General features: G+C 48.7%; 1 protein-coding gene across 1 annotated transcript in view; it reads left to right on the top strand.

Annotated features, from left to right (window-relative positions):
* lig1 (ligase I, DNA, ATP-dependent) overlaps positions 1-15,819 on the top strand; it is a 125,897-nt gene extending 110,078 nt beyond the window's left edge. The window contains exons 26-28 of the mRNA XM_072440591.1: positions 4,462-4,605; positions 6,660-6,752; positions 15,635-15,819. Coding sequence (XP_072296692.1) covers positions 4,462-4,605; positions 6,660-6,752; positions 15,635-15,709 — 312 coding nt within the window. The 3' untranslated portion in view covers positions 15,710-15,819. The remainder of the gene's footprint in view (positions 1-4,461; positions 4,606-6,659; positions 6,753-15,634) is intronic.
* Positions 15,820-19,577: the final 3,758 nt, after the last annotated feature.

The raw sequence follows: 19,577 nt of genomic DNA, 5'->3' as shown, positions 1-19,577 counted from the left end.
AATTTACTCCTGGAGAGGTTTGTTTCGCGAACAACTTGACAAGCGCTGGAAAAACGATCGCTGTCGTTTGAAAGTCAAACAGAGCCCCTTTTCCTCCGGTTTGACAGCTAGGAGGCGGCTTTGAACACAGAACGCGCCGTGATTAGCGTTGTTTACGTTGTGTTGTCGCAGTGTTTTCGGGGCTCGGGCTTCACGTGAAATAGCGAAAGGTTCGGAGACGTTTTTAGTTGAGTTATTACCGACACCGGAGCGAGTTTGAAGTGATTTTCACAAGCGTAGATCCTGCAGCGTTTGTCTGCATTATGTGTGTGTAATGTATAATGTAGTGCTCAGTGGGGGGAAAGTAAAATACAATAAAACATGACGTAAATCTATGCATCTATTAAGTGTGGAATGATTAGAACAGAAGAAAAGGACTCTTTGTGGACATTAAAGTGGTGTAAATATGGTGCTTATGTCAGTCCTTTTATCGTGACCCGTGTGCTCAAATGGGCCGTGTCTTTATGTTTTTGAGGAGTCCAAAGCCGGCTAAGTTTAATGTTAATAATTTTCAGTTCAAACTAAAATGGAATCAAACAAAAGAGTGTGTTTTTAGGAATAAATTCAATATCTGGTAAAAAGAACCAGAATGAAGGGTTTTAATTGTGTTTTTATGAAGCTGTGTAACTACCTGTCCAGACCAAATATTTTTAATATATATATATATGTATTCTGTCATCTTTAGCATCCCATTGAGATGAAAAACCTTTTCCAAAGGAGTCCGGGTCAAGAGGCCAAATTAGGAGAGCGTGTGATAATCCGATCTAATATGTTTCTGCACTTTTAACATATAGACTATGGTTTAATTTACAATTTTCCAATCTCATCTGTTTGTATAAACTCCTGCGGTTTGTACATGCGTCATCCACATCCTCCAGGGTCCAGGACGTGTGTGTACTGTGTATAAACCCAGAAGGACTTTGATCAGACTCGACTTAAGTGAAACGGCAGATTAAACTGTCCAGTCACTCCCAAAACTACAGCGAAGCCACTTAATGTTTCCTCCTTTCTGCTGTGCCCCAAGTAAATCCTTATAATCCGGACAAAAGAATGAATCGAGTGCTAAAGAGTCCAAAGAGCTTTATGTTTTCCCTTCAGAATCTGCCTAAAAGTGTGAAGTACCTGTCGATAAGGGCCGTGCCAGCCGACCAAACACTAATCTCGCCTATACGTTTCCAAACTTCTCTTTTCAGACTGTACGGGCGAGATTGCTTTTCCCGTCGCGCGCTGTATTAAGCGCGCAGGGCCCTCGGTTTAAGAGAACGCCACGCTCTCTCTTTCAAGTAGACGGCGGTTAAAAGTTTTGCGTGGAAGTGCTGGCGGCGGCAGAATCCTGGAGGTCTGATTGAGAGGCCACTGTAATGTTCTGTTCACAGTGGACTAATGGAAAGACTGTGTGGTGCTCAGTAATGAAGCGGTGTGAAGGTGATGGATGGAGGGGGGAGCGAGCGGAGCGAGGAGGCAGGAGGAAGGAGGAGGAGGAAGAGGAGGAGAAGGAGGAAGGAGGAGAGCAGTGTGAAGGTGATGGATGGAGGGGGAGAGCGAGCGGAGCGAGGAGGAAGGAGGAGAAGGAGGAGAGCAGTGTGAAGGTGATGAATGGAGGGGGAGTGCGAGCGGAGCGAGGAGGCAGGAGGAGGAGGAGGAAGAGGAGAAGGAGGAAGGAGGAGAGCAGTGTGAAGGTGATGGATGGAGGGGGAGAGCGAGCGGAGGGAGGAGGAGGAAGAGGAGGAGAAGGAGGAAGGAGGAGAGCAGTGTGAAGGTGATGGATGGAGGGGGAGTGCGAGCGGAGCGAGGAGGCAGGAGGAGGAGGAGGAAGGAGAAGAGCAGTGAGAAGGTGATGGATGGAGGGGGAGGGCGAGCGGCGCGAGGAGGAGGAGGAGGAGAAGGAGGACGGTGGAGAGCAGTGTGAAGGTGATGGATGGAGGGAGAGCGGAGCGAGGAGGAGGAGGAGAAGGAGGAAGGAGAAGAGCAGTGAGAAGGTGATGGATGGAGGGGGAGAGCGAGCGGAGCGAGGAGGAGGAAGGAGGAAGAGGAGGAGGAAGGAGGAGAGCAGTGTGAAGGTGATGGATGGAGAGGGAGGGAGAGCGAGCGGTGCAAGGACTACAGGTCCTGAGGAGGAGGTGGAGGAGGGAGCAGGAGGAAGAGGAGGCAGAGGCAGGTGGAAGAGAAGGATGAAGGAGGAGTGCAGTGTGAAGGTGATGGATGGAGGGAGAGCGAGCGGTGCGAGGAGTACAGGCCCCGGGAGGAGGGAGGAGGAAAGAGGAGGAGGCAGGAGGAAAGAGGAGGAAGAGAGCAGTGTGAGGGTGATGGATGGAGAGGGAGGGAGGGAGAGCGAGCGGTGAAAGGACTACAGGCCCTGAGGAGGAGGAGGAGGAGGCAGGAGGAGGAGGAAGCAGGAGGAGGAGAGCAGTGGGAAGGTGATGGATGGAGAAGGAGGGAGAGCGAGCGGTGCGAGGACTACAGGCCCCGGGAGGAGGAAGAGGACGAAGAGGAGGAGGAGAGCAGTGAACAGTGTGACTCATGAGTGGTTCTGGTTGTGGTGCAGTTCTTACTCGGCTGCTTGATCGTGGAAGTTATTTATGAGGCACTTTTCATACAAAGTTCTAACACAAAATACTTTCTAATAAGTTTCTAAAAATAATACTTTTGGTCTCCATAAGTCATGCAGGCCCCCACAGTGTGATTAAAAAAACACACACATATCAACAATAGTGCAAATGCAGCTGAGTACAGATGAACCAGTATGGAAAGCGCCATGAGAGGAGCCCGGAGCAGTATTCAACACCTCTGCCTTTGCAAATAAAACGTCGTGTGGCGCAATCGTCTTACGACCCAGACAAAGGATTTACATATTTAGCTGAGCAGCAGTAACAGAATAACAGAGTATCAGGGGCGGGGCTAACGAACGAAAAGGAGCAAGGGACGAGCGTTTGTGCGCGGCAGTCCGTCCTCCGTTTGGCCTTTTAAAAACCGCCCGTTCTCCACGCGGCACAAAACCGCACTTTGAACTCGCCGTCGCTGTCAGATTTGGCTCTTTCACTCGCTTTGTTCGGGTCAATCTGTGTGTTTGAAGCGGAGGAGGCGCGTCCATCGCAGCATCGCATCCTTTCATCATGATGCGGAGCCCGTGCGCCCGCGGCGATGCCGCGGGGCAGGTCGCCGCGACTTTCGGGTTCAGAGCCGTTGAGCTCTGCCCACGTTTGAGGCCAAAATCGACGTTTGAGGGCGACGCGGACGATGGTGCTAAAATGTATAGGTCTGACGGACGTTTTCTTTTGAGCGCGTCTGCGTTTGTTTTCTCTACACGTCTTTTGTTGCGTGTCTTTCTTCTTTCCCTTCTGTTCTCTGGTCATGTTCCGCTCTTTGTGTTTTTCTGTTCACTTTTATACATTTAAAACCTGAAAAGAATACGTTCCCGGATATAAATGATCGTTTAACTCGACTGGTGAAATAATGGTCAGTTGCGGCCTCACTTTGAACCATAGAATGCACAACAAAACAAAAACGTAAAGCGTCAAACGAGAGCGAGGAACAAATCAGGTTAAATTGAGATTAAGAATTTGGGTAGGTGGGGCATTCAGCGAAAGTTAAGGCTCGCCAAGTCCAAAATAACTGTCGCATTTTGCCCAATTTCTCAATTTTTGTCATTTTCAAGTTGAGTTGAGAATTGAATTAGCATTTTTATTTTCCCGTATGTCAATTAGTGTCGGTCCAGTGCGAAAAGATGTTTGTCTGAAATTTGTTTTACTGTCTTTCCTTCTGGAGCCACAAGTTCATCTCAATCCTGAGGCCCGGATACGCGCCGCCTCCTGCTGTTGCTATAGTTACTCCTGCCAGAGAACAAACGATGTCACTAACTACACGCCGTGTGTAGTTATTTCACGTTGTGTGTTCTCCGTCGCCCTGGTAACGCCTGACCCTCGCGGTGGTTGTGTGTTCTCCGTTGCCCTGGTAACGCCTGACCCTCGCGGTGGTTGTGTGTTCTCCGTTGCCCTGGTAACGCCTGACCCTCGCGGTGGTTGTGTGTTCTCCGTCGCCCTGGTAACGTCTGACCCTCGCGGTGGTTGTGTGTTCTCCGTCGCCCTGGTAACGTCTGACCCTCGCGGTGGTTGTGTGTTCTCCGTCGCCCTGGTAACGTCTGACCCTCGCGGTGGTTGTGTGTTCTCCGTCGCCATGTATAGTTATTTCATGTCGTGTGTTCTCCGTCGCCCTGGTAACGTCTGACCCTGGCGGTGGTTGTGTGTTCTCCATCGCCCTGGTAACGTCTGACCCTCGCGGTGGTTGTGTGTTCTCCGTCGCCCTGGTAACGTCTGACCCTCGCGGTGGTTGTGTGTTCTCCGTCGCCATGTATAGTTATTTCATGTCGTGTGTTCTCCGTCGCCCTGGTAACGTCTGACCCTGGCGGTGGTTGTGTGTCGGCAGGAGCACATCCTGCCCAAGCCCCGGGCGTACTTCCGCGTGGACGCCTCGGCCGAGCCCGACGTGTGGCTGGACGCCGTGCAGGTTTGGGAGGTGAAGTGCGCCGACCTCTCGCTGTCGCCCGTCTACAAGGCCGGACTCGGACTGGTGAGTGTGTCAGATGCCCTCCCGTGCTCTCGCCTTAGGTTTTTATCATGTATGTTCTGGCGGAGACGGTTTTCTTTTGCCCGGAACGTTCTGCCGCACGTCGTAACCAGAGGTCGGGCAATGAATCAATCTTAATGTTGGTAAAATGATCTCTAAAAGTGCAGAAATATCCCACTATACTAGATTATACTAGATATTTTATGATCTACAACACATTTTAGAACATCCTGGTGCGTTGTGAATACATCAAATATCGTTCGCAATCACAAGTGTGAATTGCAAGTGTGAATATAACAAATAATATCACATATAAGTCGCTCCGGAGTATAAGTATAAATATAAGTATAAGTCGCACCCCGGCCAAATCTATGACAAAAGGTGTGACTTATAGTCCGAAAAATCCGGTAATAACATCTTCATGGAGTCGAGCGCCTTTTAACAAACAAACAAGATGCATTATACTAAATTTACAGTTATAACATTGCGTCGTCATTAGCCTCATTTACGCTGGTGCCGTTCGTCCTGTTTACGAGCTCGTCTTCTCTGAGCCTCACTAAAAACACTCTGCTTCAAATGTCCCTGATTTGCTACGTCAGAGGTGGAGATCTGGAGGTCGGTCGATAAAACGTCACACAACAACTCATTCCGGAGCTTGCCGTTGTGTATTTCCCCGCCGTCATTCCCTCTGCTGCCAGTAGATGGAGTGCCAACACCAAATCTGACGAGGGGGAACGCCTGTAACATTCTTTTCAGCGCACACGTTATTTTAAGAAGCAAACGTTCTCAAGAGCGAGTTGAAAGGCAAACAACAACACAATGAATTAATGATACGTGACGTTTACATTAATTCGTGAACTTTACGTTAAATATGCTCGCAAACCCGTTATTATTATTGTTGTTCTTCAGCCGTTTGTGGACGCGTTTAGCCTCGGCGGCCGATCGCAGACGAGCCTCGTGATCCCCCCTCGTCCGTCCCCGCGCCGTCCTCCGAAAGCCCCTCCCTGTCACGCTCCGCTGGCGCCCGTGAAAAGTCACAATTAGCCGTCCTTAATTGAGTTATTAAAAATGCTGTAAAAGGCGGGGGGGGGGAGGGTTTAATGGGAGGGACGGCGGTTAATTTGCTGTAGCGCGGCCGGAGTTTGTCCCGGCGCAAACATAAAGCGTCTGTTGTTAAAGCGGAGCTAAGCTAGTTAAATTACCACGGCGATGGCGGCGGTGGAGAGCTCAGAGCCGCAGAATGAGGCTCGGGATTAAAGAGTGAAACGAGAGCGCGCGTAAAGCCTCGTAATAAGAAAACGTGTTTAGTGCAATATAGATTTTATGGAGCTCTAATAGTGCCGTTAACGGTATTGGCAATTAAAATAAGGTTTGGGATCAGGACGCACGATGTCTGTCAGGATGGAACGGATTTATCACGACTGATCGTTTAAATACTCGTCATTTAGTCATTTAATCATCTATTTGAACTGTACACGGACTTAAATGACAAATTAATTGTGTAAATGTTGTGTTTATGACGGTGTTGTCGCGATATTAACATTTCAGACTCTATTTCGATGCCAAAGAACAAGCTTGGTACCAAATTATAACAAAACACAACTCATTTTGAAAATTAAACTAAAGCAGTTTGTTGTTTTAAATTTGTTGTGATGAAGCTCCTGATCGTTCTAAAACTCAGACGTGATGAAATTGAGTAAAAATCTCAAATTCACTGTCCTGTTGGACAATAATTTGCTTTATTTTGTTTTACTTTTGAATTAAGCTGAAACTAATCATTATTATTTCAGTCGTTGACTAGTTTTATTATTATTTATTATTATAATTTGATTTTAATTAGATGGAGGTAATTGCTGACTCATGGCTTTTAAATTGAGAATATTTAATAAGAAATGTTGTACTTTTATATATATTTTTTGCCATCTTGATTTATTAATAATACAAAATGATGATGGTGGTAGTAGTAGTGGTAGTGATTCAGTGTTATGGTTGATAGTTGCAGCCATAGTGGACTTTACTGCAGTACAACATATATATATTGATGTTGTGTTCTCCAGGTGGATCCAGAGAAGGGAATCTCATTAAGATTTCCTCGTTTCCTTCGAATCCGAGAGGACAAGAAGCCGGAGGACGCCACCAGCGGCTCTCAGGTAAAACACTGCAGACTTACACAGTATTTCATCTGTCCTCAAGTATTCAAAGTGTCTGTGATATTTGAGATAGTGACGTTTCTGACGTTTCATCGTGTCACTTCCTGGTTGGACATGAGCTGCAGATGTGAGGTAACTGTGGGAATGTCACTGTTTTAAAGAAATGTCCAAACAGAAATCCACAAATGTTGAACCTTCTCGTTATTTGTTTGAGATTTGCTCCTCAAAGCTGCAAAATTAATCTTACAGGACATTTATTGTTCAAAATGTACACTTTTGAGCTTTTAATCATGTTCTAATATTGTTCCCTCATCAAAAACATATCTTCATTCACACGTTTGATGAATCCTCTGTCTCCGAGCGTCAAACACTCAACAACAACAACAACAACAGTTTGTCCCGTCTAATCACGATCAGTACAACTGTGTTCTGAGGCCTGAAATGCGCTGCAATGTTGTGTAAATCCCTCTGTGGCCAGTAGATGGCACCAAAACTCTTAAAGGTTCAACAGCCGAGTCATAAATGAACAGGATTCAAAAACAAAGAACTTGCTTTGGGTTTAAGGTTTTGGCTTTACAACAATGAATCATGATAGGGATAGGAAAGCATCAAATTATATATAAACTAAAACAGGTGAACGCGGCCTATTCCACAACCGTTACCCGGCAACCACACTGTAAACAAGGGCCAAAATCCAGTAAAAATACTCTTAAATGATCAGATTCAGTAAAGGTTTCATCTCCCTGAACTAAATGCACAGGCCGTGAACAATGAACAATAATAAAACATGTATCACATAAGACTCACATTAAAGAAAAACTATTTAAACTCACAATAAGATCAAAATGACTTGACACATAATGATACCTGATGACGCCTTTATTTTGTTAGATGATTGTTTAAACTGTCGTAAAGTGTCGCTTCTTCCATGGAACGTCGCTTACTGATGACATCACAGAGGGTTCAGTTTCAGGACTTGACTCGACCGTCATTTTAAACTTTTCAAGTTGTTTTGGCAAACTGCAACTTCTCTACTCCAGAGCTGCGTTTGGAGGTCAGGGAGCGGCCTCGTGTCAAATCCACGTAAACTATGAATACGGTCGTGTCCGCGGGCAATGAAACATGAATAAGAGCAGAGCGAGGGCGCCGGGCGCTCAACGGGAACACTTAAGAACAAGTCCTTCGTTTTACAAAACAGACGAGCGTAAAAGGAGAAACATGAGGATTATAATGTAAAAGAGCTGGAGGACGGTGGAAAACATGAATTATAATGTAGGGATGTTCTACGTGGGATATTAAATGGCTCTGACAACAGGAAGTGGACTTGGACCTAGTGGTTTGAAGGTTAGAAAAGGTTTTGTGGTTCCAGTCCTCGGCGAATGGAACCTCTGTAAGAGCGCGGGGGAGGAGCTTGTGTTGTCTGCAGGTCGCTCTGATTGGCCCCGTGCTCCATTCACAAAAGTGTAAACACGGGGGTAAACACGGGGGTAAACACGGGGGTAAACACGGGGGTAAACACTGGGGTAAACACGGGGGTAAACACGGGGGTAAACACGGGGGTAAACACGGGGGTAAACACGGGGGTAAACACTGGGGTAAACACTGGGGTAAACACTGGGTAAACACTGGGGTAAACACTGGGTAAACACTGGGGTAAACACGGGGGTAAACACGGGGGTAAACACTGGGGTAAACACTGGGGTAAACACGGGGGTAAACACTGGGGTAAACACTGGGGTAAACACTGGGGTAAACACGGGGTAAACACTGGGGTAAACACGGGGGTAAACACTGGGGTAAACACGGGGGTAAACACTGGGGTAAACACTGGGGTAAACACTGGGTAAACACTGGGGTAAACACGGGGTAAACACTGGGGTAAACACGGGGTAAACACTGGGGTAAACACGGGGGTAAACACTGGGGTAAACACGGGGTAAACACGGGGGTAAACACGGGGGTAAACACGGGGGTAAATACTGGGGTAAACACAGGGGTAAACACGGGGGTAAACACGGGGGTAAACACTGGGTAAAACAAGGTGGTAAACACTGGGTAAAACAAGGTGGTAAACACAGGGGTAAACACGGGGTAAACACTGGGGTAAACACTGCGGTAAACACGGGGGTAAACACTGGGGTAAACACGGGGTAAACACGGGGGTAAACACGGGGGTAAACACGGGGGTAAATACTGGGGTAAACACAGGGGTAAACACGGGGGTAAACACGGGGGTAAACACTGGGTAAAACAAGGTGGTAAACACTGGGTAAAACAAGGTGGTAAACACAGGGGTAAACACGGGGTAAACACTGGGGTAAACACTGCGGTAAACACGGGGGTAAACACAGGGGTAAACACGGGGGTAAACACTGGGTAAAACAAGGTGGTAAACACGGGGTAAACACTGGGGTAAACACTGTAAACACGGGGGTAAACACTGTAAACACGGGGGTAAACACGGGGTAAACACAGGGGTAAACACGGGGGTAAACACGGGGGTAAACACGGGGTAAACACGGGGGTAAACACGGGGGTAAACACGGGGGTAAACACTGCGGTAAACACGGGGTAAACACGGGGGTAAACACGGGGGTAAACACTGGGGTAAACACTGGGTAAAACAAGGTGGTAAACACGGGGTAAACACGGGGGTAAACACGGGGGTAAACACAGGGGTAAACACGGGGTAAACACAGGGGTAAACACGGGGTAAACACTGGGGTAAACACGGGGGTAAACACGGGGTAAACACAGGGGTAAACACGGGGGTAAACACTGGGTAAAACAAGGTGGTAAACACGGGGTAAACACGGGGGTAAACACTGTAAACACGGGGGTAAACACTGTAAACACGGGGGTAAACACGGGGTAAAACACGGGGTAAACACGGAGTAAACACTGGAGTAAACACAGGGTAAAACACGGGGTAAAACACTGGAGTAAAACACTGGAGAAAACACGGGATAAACGGTTTAAACAGGGTAAACGGTTTTAATGGTTCAAACGGGGTAAGCGGTATAAACGGGGTTAACGGCGTGGTGTATCGGAGCTGCCGGCCTCGTCTCCATGTTCGCCGCATCAAGACCACAACATCGTGGAGACGCGTTCCTCTTAATCCTCCGTGAACCGGGGGGATTTCTTTCTGCGTCCGACCCGGTTTATCATGTTTCCCGACGGCAAAAGCGCCGGGTTTAAGCGCCAACAATCACAGGCTTTTGATAACTATCATCTCGTAATAATTGCACCCCGAGGAGGCGTTTTAGTCTCTGTTTCCGCCTCTCGTGGGAATGTTCTTCGTCTGTACAGTGTTTTTAACCAGTTTTCAACCAGTTTTTAACCAGTTTTTAATCAATTTTCAACCAGTTTTTAACCTGTTTTTAACCAGTTTTTAACCAATTTTCAACCAGTTTTCAACCAGTTTTCAACCAGTTTTCAACCAGTTTTTAACCAGTTTTTAACCAATTTTCAAACAGTTTTCAACCAGTTTTCAACCAATTTTCAACCAGTTTTCAATCAATTTTCAACCAGTTTTCAACCAATTTTCAACCAGTTTTTAACCTGTTTTTAACCAGTTTTTAACCAATTTTCAACCAGTTTTCAACCAGTTTTCAACCAGTTTTCAACCAATTTTCAACCAGTTTTTAACCAGTTTTTAACCAATTTTCAAACAGTTTTCAAACAGTTTTCAACCAGTTTTTAACCAGTTTTCAATAAATTTTCAACCTGTTTTTAACCAGTTTTTAACCAGTTTTCAACCAGTTTTCAACCAATTTTCAAACAGTTTTCAATCAGTTTTCAACCAGTTTTCAACAAATTTTCAACCAATTTTCAACCAGTTTTTAACCAGTTTTAACCAGTTTTTAACCAGAGTCGAGCCTGATTCTTCTCACATTTTACCGTTTAAAAAATAAATAAAATGGACACAGAGTCAATTCTTTTGTGAAAGACGGAAAATAACTTTTATCTACGTTTTTATGTATATGCCCTGTGTAACTTCTCTGCACGAGGGTCCCGCCCCCTTTTGGCGGTTATTGCTTATGCCTAATGTTCCACAGTATGGCATTAAAGAGGCTGTGCCAGTGTTGTCACGATACAAACATAACTATATTTCAGTACAAAGGAATATACTCGATTCCTCATACTGATATCATACGTTTTTAAGTTTTGGACATTTTCAATACAAGATAAAAGTTCTTTCTTCATTAAGATATATTCTGGTCTTATACTAGTTCTGATAAAGCTCAAGATTATTGTTAAACTGTTCAGAAAAGTCACATTTTGTCCTGTTCATGTGATTATTTTTTAGGATCGATACTTTCTCAAATGAGTATTTAGTTTTGGAATCAGATTTCTCACATTTTTTGACCCAGTTTTAGATGGGTCGAAAATGAGACCGCTGTGTGTCGTCTCATCATCGAGCATTTTATCTTCCGCGACGCAGGAAGCCCGCCGTTAGCACGTTAGCCGTAGTTAGCTTCTGAACGTTGTGAAAAGCGCGTCAAACCTCATTGTGGTGAAAAATGAAGTTCTGTTTTTCACGTTTTTAAGGCGGCAAAATCTGAGACGACGCCTTTTAAACTCGGCTTAAAACGTGGGACGTTACCGCCAGAGTTACGGGTGAGATCTGTGGAGATGTGACCCAGGAAGTGTTGTCACCATAACATTTCAGACTCGATTTCGATACAAAGGACGAGGCTCGATCAAGGTTTATAGGTTCATTATATACATTTTCAACCCAAAATATGAATACTTTCTTTATGAAACATCGCGGTTCAGATAAAGCTCAAGTTCATTCTAAAACTGTTTATGAAAGATCACATTTTGTCCCGTTAACGATCTTTTTAGTATCGATACTAGTTTGACTTTTAATCTGCTCGTTCACAGTAAGAATGCAGGTTTTTCAAGGTATTTTTCAACAATAAAACCTGCAATTTGAATTAATTTAAGATAAATTAGATCCATGCCACACTGCTGAACATTGCAGACAAAACGATCACATCTCCATGGAAACGGGATCTTTAAGCTATTTGCATGTTGAGTCAACATTTGCATTATTTTTCTCCAACCAAACAACAGAGAAAATGATTATTACCAAACCTTTTTTTTAACTTGTTTTTTCTTCTTGTTGTTTTAAATTCAAATTGAAAAAAGAACAATAAAAAAGTCTCGTCTACGGGTTTTTACAAAGCATGAATTGTGTTTTAAAATAAGAAATGCTTAGTCTCTTCAAATCAAACCTCGCACATGAAACCTCTCGAGTCCAAAACAAGACACAACTTGGAATTAATTTACACTTTTAGTTCTTTGTCCGTTTCTCTGAGAATAACTTTAGTGTTTTCTTTCTTTTCTTGGCTCCGTGAGGAATACATAACCTGATAAATCACTAAAAACAACAACATACAGCTGTATTTTGACACTTCAATTAAACCGAAACACAATGTTCAAGTCACACGATATTTAAGACTTTCCGGTGTGTCCCTGAAGGCGTCCACAGGGGGGCGTAAGACGAGTCCCTGAAGGCGTCCACAGGGGGGCGTAAGACGAGTCCCTGAAGGTGTCCACAGGGGGGCGTAAGACGAGTCCCTGAAGGTGTCCACAGGGGGGCGTAAGACGAGTCCCTGAAGGCGTCCACAGGGGGGCGTGAGACGAGTCCCTGAAGGTGTCCACAGGGGGGCGTAAGACGAGGCCCTGAAGGCGTCCACAGGGGGCGTAAGACGAGTCCCTGAAGGTGTCCACAGGGGGGCGTAAGACGAGTCCCTGAAGGTGTCCACAGGGGGGCGTAAGACGAGTCCCTGAAGGCGTCCACAGGGGGGCGTGAGACGAGTCCCTGAAGGCGTCCACAGGGGGGCGTGAGACGAGTCCCTGAAGGCGTCCACAGGGGGGCGTGAGACGAGTCCCTGAAGGCGTCCACAGGGGGGCGTGAGACGAGTCCCTGAAGGCGTCCACAGGGGGCGTAAGACGAGTCCCTGAAGGCGTCCACAGGGGGTGTAAGACGAGTCCCTGAAGGCGTCCACAGGGGGGCGTAAGACGAGTCCCTGAAGGCGTCCACAGGGGCGTCCACAGGGGAGCGTAAGACGAGTCCCTGAAGGCGTCCACAGGGGGGCGTAAGACGAGTCCCGTCCACAGGGGGCGTAAGACGAGTCCCTGAAGGCGTCCACAGGGGGCGTAAGACAAGTCCCTGAAGGCGTCCACAGGGGGCGTAAGACGAGTTCCTGAAGGCGTCCACAGACGAGACGAGACGAGTCCCTGAAGGCGTCCACAGGGGGCGTAAGATGAGTCCCTGAAGGCGTCCACAGGGGGCGTAAGACGAGTCCCTGAAGGCGTCCACAGGGGGTGTAAGACGAGTCCCTGAAGGCGTCCACAGGGGGGCGTAAGACGAGTCCCTGAAGGCGTCCACAGGGGAGCGTAAGACGAGTCCCTGAAGGCGTCCACAGGGGGGCGTAAGACGAGTCCCGTCCACAGGGGGCGTAAGACGAGTCCCTGAAGGCGTCCACAGGGGGCGTAAGACAAGTCCCTGAAGGCGTCCACAGGGGGCGTAAGACGAGTTCCTGAAGGCGTCCACAGACGAGACGAGACGAGTCCCTGAAGGCGTCCACAGGGGGCGTAAGATGAGTCCCTGAAGGCGTCCACAGGGGGCGTAAGACGAGTCCCTGAAGGCGTCCACAGGGGGTGTAAGACGAGTCCCTGAAGGCGTCCACAGGGGGGCGTAAGACGAGTCCCTCAAGGCGTCCACAGGGGGCGTTAGACGAGTCCCTGAAGGCGTCCACAGGGGGCGTTAGACGAGTCCCTGAAGGCGTCCACAGGGGGGCGTTAGACGACTCCCTCAAGGCGTGTCCACAAAAGTCCATACTAAAGAAAATTAAGTTACTGAGGCAATTTTGGATTGAAAAAGACAACGTTAGATTTAGTCGGAGAATGTTGCTGCAGCTGTTTTTGTGAAACTGAGCGTGTGAGATGCAGGTTTAATGCCACAACGTGGAACATTACAATGTCACATGGTTCTGCTTTAAATCTGATGTTTGTTATTCATGACTTTAAACCAGAAGTGATGCAGCGGACAATGAAGCATGGGTGAAGTTTAGACCTGGTTTAGTGCTGTTTTGGTCTTTGTTTAGGGCTGGTTTAGGACACAAAGGAGACGAGGAAACTCCTGATTCCCTAATCGTCCAAACTTTGTGTTGATTAAAGGAGACGTATTATGCTTTTTTCCAGCGCTAAACATCCAACGACGGCGCGAGTCGATCGAGCTTCGTTTATTTCATTCAGACCAAAGTCATAAAATATTGTGCATCGTTGGCGCCGTTTTCAGCTCGTTACTGACCTGAACACCTCCCTCCCTCTCTCCTCCTCCCTCCCTCTCTCCTCCCTTCCTCTCTCCTCCACCCACCCTCCCTCTCTCCTCCCTCCCTCTCTCCTCCCTCTCTCCTCCCTCCCTCTCTCTCTCCTCCCTCTCTCCTCCCTCCCTCTCTCTCTCCTCCCTCTCTCCTCCCTCCCTCTCTCCTCCCTCCCGCTCCTCCACCCTCCCTCCTCCCCCCTCCCTCTCTCCTCCCTCCCTCTCTCTCCTCCTCCCTCTCTCCTCCTCCCTCTCTCCTCCTCCCTCTCTCCTCCCTCTCTCCTCCTCCCTCTCTCCTCCTCCCTCTCTCCTCCTCCCTCTCTCCTCCCTCCCTCTCTCCTCCCTCTCTCCTCCTCCCTCTCCCTCTCTCCTCCCTCCCTCTCTCCTCCCTCCCTCTCCTCCTCCCTCTCTCCTCCCCCCTCCCCCCTCCCTCTCTCCTCCCTCCCTCTCTCTCCTCCTCCCTCTCTCCTCCTCCCTCTCTCCTCCTCCCTCTCTCCTCCCTCTCTCCTCCCTCTCTCCTCCCTCTCTCCTCCCTCTCTCCTCCTCCCTCTCTCCTCCTCCCTCTCTCCTCCCTCCCTCTCTCCTCCCTCTCTCCTCCTCCCTCTCCTCCTCCCTCTCTCCTCCCTCTCTCCTCCCTCTCTCCTCCCTCTCTCCTCCCTCTCTCCTCCCTCCCTCTCCTCCTCCCTCTCTCCTCCCTCCTCCCCCCTCCCTCTCTCCTCCCTCCCTCTCTCTCCTCCTCCCTCTCTCCTCCTCCCTCTCTCCTCCTCCCTCTCTCCTCCTCCCTCTCTCCTCCCTCTCTCCTCCCTCTCTCCTCCCTCTCTCCTCCTCCCTCTCTCCTCCCTCCCTCTCTCCTCCCTCTCTCCTCCTCCCTCTCCTCCTCCCTCTCTCCTCCCTCTCTCCTCCCTCTCTCCTCCCTCTCTCCTCCCTCTCTCCTCCTCCCTCTCTCCTCCTCCCTCTCTCCTCCCTCCCTCTCTCCTCCCTCTCTCCTCCTCCCTCTCCCTCTCTCCTCCCTCCCTCTCTCCTCCCTCCCTCTCCTCCTCCCTCTCTCCTCCCTCCTCCCCCCTCCCTCTCTCCTCCCTCCCTCTCTCTCCTCCTCCCTCTCTCCTCCTCCCTCTCTCCTCCTCCCTCTCTCCTCCCTCTCTCCTCCCTCTCTCCTCCTCCCGCTCTCCTCCTCCCTCTCTCCTCCTCCCTCTCTCCTCCCTCTCTCCTCCTCCCTCTCCCTCTCTCCTCCCTCCCTCTCTCCTCCCTCCCTCTCCTCCTCCCTCTCTCCTCCCTCCTCCCCCCTACCTCTCTCCTCCCTCCCTCTCTCTCCTCCTCCCTCTCTCCTCCTCCCTCTCTCCTCCTCCCTCTCTCCTCCTCCCTCTCTCCTCCCTCTCTCCTCCCTCTCTCCTCCTCCCTCTCTCCTCCTCCCTCTCTCCTCCTCCCTCTCTCCTCCCTCTCTCCTCCTCCCTCTCCTCCCTCTCCTCCTCCCTCTCCTCCTCCCTCTCCTCCTCCCTCTCTCCTCCCTCTCTCCTCCCTCTCTCCTCCCTCTCTCCTCCCTCCACAGATTGCAGTTTTGTACAAGAAGCAGCAGCAGATCCAGAATCAGGGCGACAAGGCGGACCCCGAGGATTACTACTGATGCCCTCCCTGGTCGCCGCCCCCGCACTAACGACGGCCAATGGCTGTGATTGTAAATAGTCCATGTGTTTTGTAACGCTGATGAGAATAAAGAGCGGTTTTAAGACTTGGTGCCGGGTTTTAGAGGTCACCGTGGAGACGAGGGTGTTTACCGTTTGATTGTTTTAATAAATGATGAATAAAGACTTAATTCAGAACGAACAAATGGCTTATTAAGAATTATTAAGACTTAAGTGACGTATGAAAGGTTTGTACAATTTTATAATGTCTTTATTTGGTGTATTTATACCTGTCGTACACATAAATGACAGTTTTACACCGATCGAGCAGGTATTTGTGGAGAAAATGATGAAAAATCTGTAGAAAATGACATCAAACCAGGGACAGGAAGTGACATCACTCGTTCCAGTCAAAGTTTATGCAGAATTTACACAACTATTTTGATTCTCTAAACATTAATCCAACAGTCGCTCTCATATTTTTATTTGTCAAACTAAAAAGATTGTGACATTAGATGAGTTTTGGCCCAGTGCAGAGGCGGAGCCAGACATTCTGAACAGGGAGGGGCTTAGCCCAAAAAGAAAAGGGAGGGGCTTCATTCTGGCCAATATGTGGTTTTAGTGCAGTTACAGAGAGTAACACTCCAAAGGCAAAGACAGACTTTTTGTCTTCTGAGAGAGCTCCTCCACAACACGAACAGAACAGCAGAGGTGACATTTAGTTATTCTAAATATTGTACATCTTCTTTAAAACAACAAATATGAAAAACATGACACTGACAGGGCTTGAACTCTCAACCCTAGTATCCACAGACTCATGCTCTGCTGTCGAGGCTAGTTGGCCTTATAATTAATAAACCTCATAAACCTGACCCAGTGCTTCACCGACAACCATAATGAACTCATGGTTTGAACGATCATGTGCTGTTGTTGTCTCTTCTACGTTAGATAAACTTTATTTTTCATGGTCTGAATGTCTCTTTTTTCCAGTCGATCTGCTCTTGTCCTTCACTTTTTGCAAAACCTCAGTTAAATGATGTAGAAAAGGCCAAATTGGTCAGATTGCGTGACGCGCTGTAAACATCGCCCAATTTCTACGCTCCCGCCCACTTTCTTCATGCAGCCAATCATTCATCAGTTCAACAAAAATAACCAATGAAACAGGCAAAGAGAATTGGAGCCACTGCTGGATTTGAACCCTGGTCCACTGCGTCTCAACCCAACACTCAAACTGTTGTGCCAACCACTTATTGACCTGGTGGTGCGGCTTTTGGAAAAAGATCCCGGGCTCAAGCCCCAAAGCCAGGGCCTGGCTCGCCCATGGCCCAGTGTTTGCTGGGTAATTTCCTTGTGTGATGTCATCAATTACAAACAGGACGTGAAATTATAAATTCAAAATATTAGCTATTTTGAGATGACATTTTTTTTGTCATTTTTTTTAGCAAAATTGTATAAAACTTAACTGTATTTTAGTGTGTTCACGTGTGTGAATGAAGTCGGAACTGAATTCCGGTCATACAGGGACCGGACAGGCCTGAGCAAAGGGCCCCGGACCCCGTACTCCCGGAGCACCCCCCAAAGGACACCCCGAGGGACACGGTCGAAAGCCTTCTCCAGATCCACAAAGCACATGTGGACTGGTTGGGCAAACTCCCATGAACCCTCGAGCACCCGATGGAGAGTATAGAGCTGGTCCAGTGTTCCACGACCGGGACGAAAACCACTCTGCTCCTCCTGAATCCGAGGTTCGACTATCGGTCGGATTCTCCTCTCCAGTACCTTGGAATAGACCTTACCCGGGAGGCTGAGGAGTGTGATCCCTCTGTAGTTGGAACACTTCTTGAACAGAGGGACCACCTCCCCGGTCTGCCAGTCCAGAGGCACAGTCCCCGACCCCCACGCGATGTTGCAGAGACGTGTCAACCAAGACAGTCCTACAACATCCAGAGACTTTAGGTCAGGCATGTCCAAACTAGGGCCCGGGGGCCAAATGTGGCCCTCAAACCATTTTTTGTTGGCCCTCCAGCTTCCTGCTATGTCGGCCCAAACAACAAAAGGTAGTACTTTTTACTGTGAAATTGGGAAAATTCAGGCATATTGATGTTATACCAACCTAATATTAATGTTCTAGGGCTAATTAAAGGTGTGGAGGCTCATTGCAATTATGTCCAATGCAAAATTTCTAATGATTCACTTTGTCATTCAACAAATTCGACATTGTCAAGTTGTTTGTGGCCCTCTGCCCCGACTAAGTTTCAAAATGCGGCCCTTGGTGAAAAAAGTTTGGACACCCCTGCTTTAGGTCCTCAGGGCGGATCTCATCCGTCCCCGGAGCCACTGAGGAGTTTGCGAACAACCTCAGTGACTTCAGCTTCAGCTTGGGTGATGGACGAGTCAGCCTCTGAGTCCCCGGTCTCTACTTCCTCTTCGGAAGACGTGACTGAGGGATTAAGGAGGTCCTCAAAGTATTCCTTCCACCGTCCGACGACATCCCCAGTCGAGGTCAGCAAGTCTCCACCCGCACCGTAAACGGTGTTGGTGAAGCAATGCTTCCCCCTCCTGGGGAAGCATTGCTCCCCCAGGAGGCTGTGGCCCGCCTGACCTGCCGATACCCGTCGATCCGGAGACCTACAAGCCAGAGTTGCCTGATAGGCCTCCTTCTTAAGTCTGACAACATCCCTTACTTCCAGTGTCCACCACCGGGTTCGGGGGTTGCCGCCACGACAGGCACCGAAGACCTTGCGACCACAGCTCCGAGCAGCCGCATCAACAATGGAGGCGGAGAACATGGTCCACTCGGACTCAATGTCCCCAGCCTCCCCCGGGACATGGGAGAAGCTCTCCTGGAGGTGTGAGTTGAATTCCCTACTGACAGAGGGCTCCATTAGACGTTCCCAACAGACCCCCACAATGCACTTGGGTCTGCCAAGTCTGTCCGGCTTCCTCCTCCGCCAGCGGATCCAACTCACCACCAGGTGGTGCTCTACAGCTCCGCCCCTCGGTTCACCCGAGTGTCCAAGACACGAGGTCAGAGGTCAGATGACATGACAACAAAGTGGATCATTGACCTCCTGTGTCCTGGTGCCATGTGCACTGATGGACCTTGTGCTTGAACATGGTGTTCGTTCTGGACAATCCGTGGCACAGAAGTCCAATAACTGACCGCTCTGGTTCAGATCGGGGCTCCGCCCCTCTCCAGGAGTCACTGTCAAGTTGAAGTCCCCCTGCAGAACAACGGAGTCCCCGGTCGGTGCACTGTCCAGTTCCCCTCCCACGGGCTCCTAGAAGGCCGGGTCCTCCACCGAAGACATGTCCCCCACCCGAAGACGAAGGGACGTAACCCTCTCGTCCACCGGAGTGAACTCCACTGGGGCGCCCCCCCACAGAGCCGTCTTGTAACTCTGAGACGTCGACCAGTGCTTTTCGATAAATATAAGACATTGAAATGCGGCTTTGACGGTGCAGTTTCCTGCGTTGCCGCGGCGCCCGTCACTTTGGCTGATGCTTTTCCATCTCGGCCTCGACATGATTTATTTGTCCTGGAACGACTCGAGACGCCAGCGTGGGACGTGTCTTCTGAGGACTCCATTGTCAAAGAGGTAATTTACCAAATGCCAAATTCACGACATTTTTTCCACCGCCGCAGTTTTTGTTTTCACTCGACACATGTTTGAGTCCAATTGTTTTTCACTAAATACAAAAGGAAATGTTATTGTTTCTGTGTTTGAAGATGAGCTTTGTTTTTATGACACGGGCCATAGTTTAGGCCATAATGTGAATGTATGGAGGACTAGACCAGGACTAAACCAGGACAGAACCAGGACAGAACCAGGACAGAACCAGGACAGAACCAGGACTAAACCAGGACTA

The sequence above is a fragment of the Eucyclogobius newberryi genome, unplaced genomic scaffold (assembly GCF_026437365.1).
Source record: "Eucyclogobius newberryi isolate DKJ021-1_F unplaced genomic scaffold, fEucNew1.0.hap1 SCAF_12, whole genome shotgun sequence".
Lineage (NCBI taxonomy): Eukaryota > Metazoa > Chordata > Actinopteri > Gobiiformes > Gobiidae > Eucyclogobius > Eucyclogobius newberryi.
The sequence above is the reverse complement of the archived record's forward strand: the minus strand, read 5'-3'. Positions and strand labels throughout refer to the sequence as shown.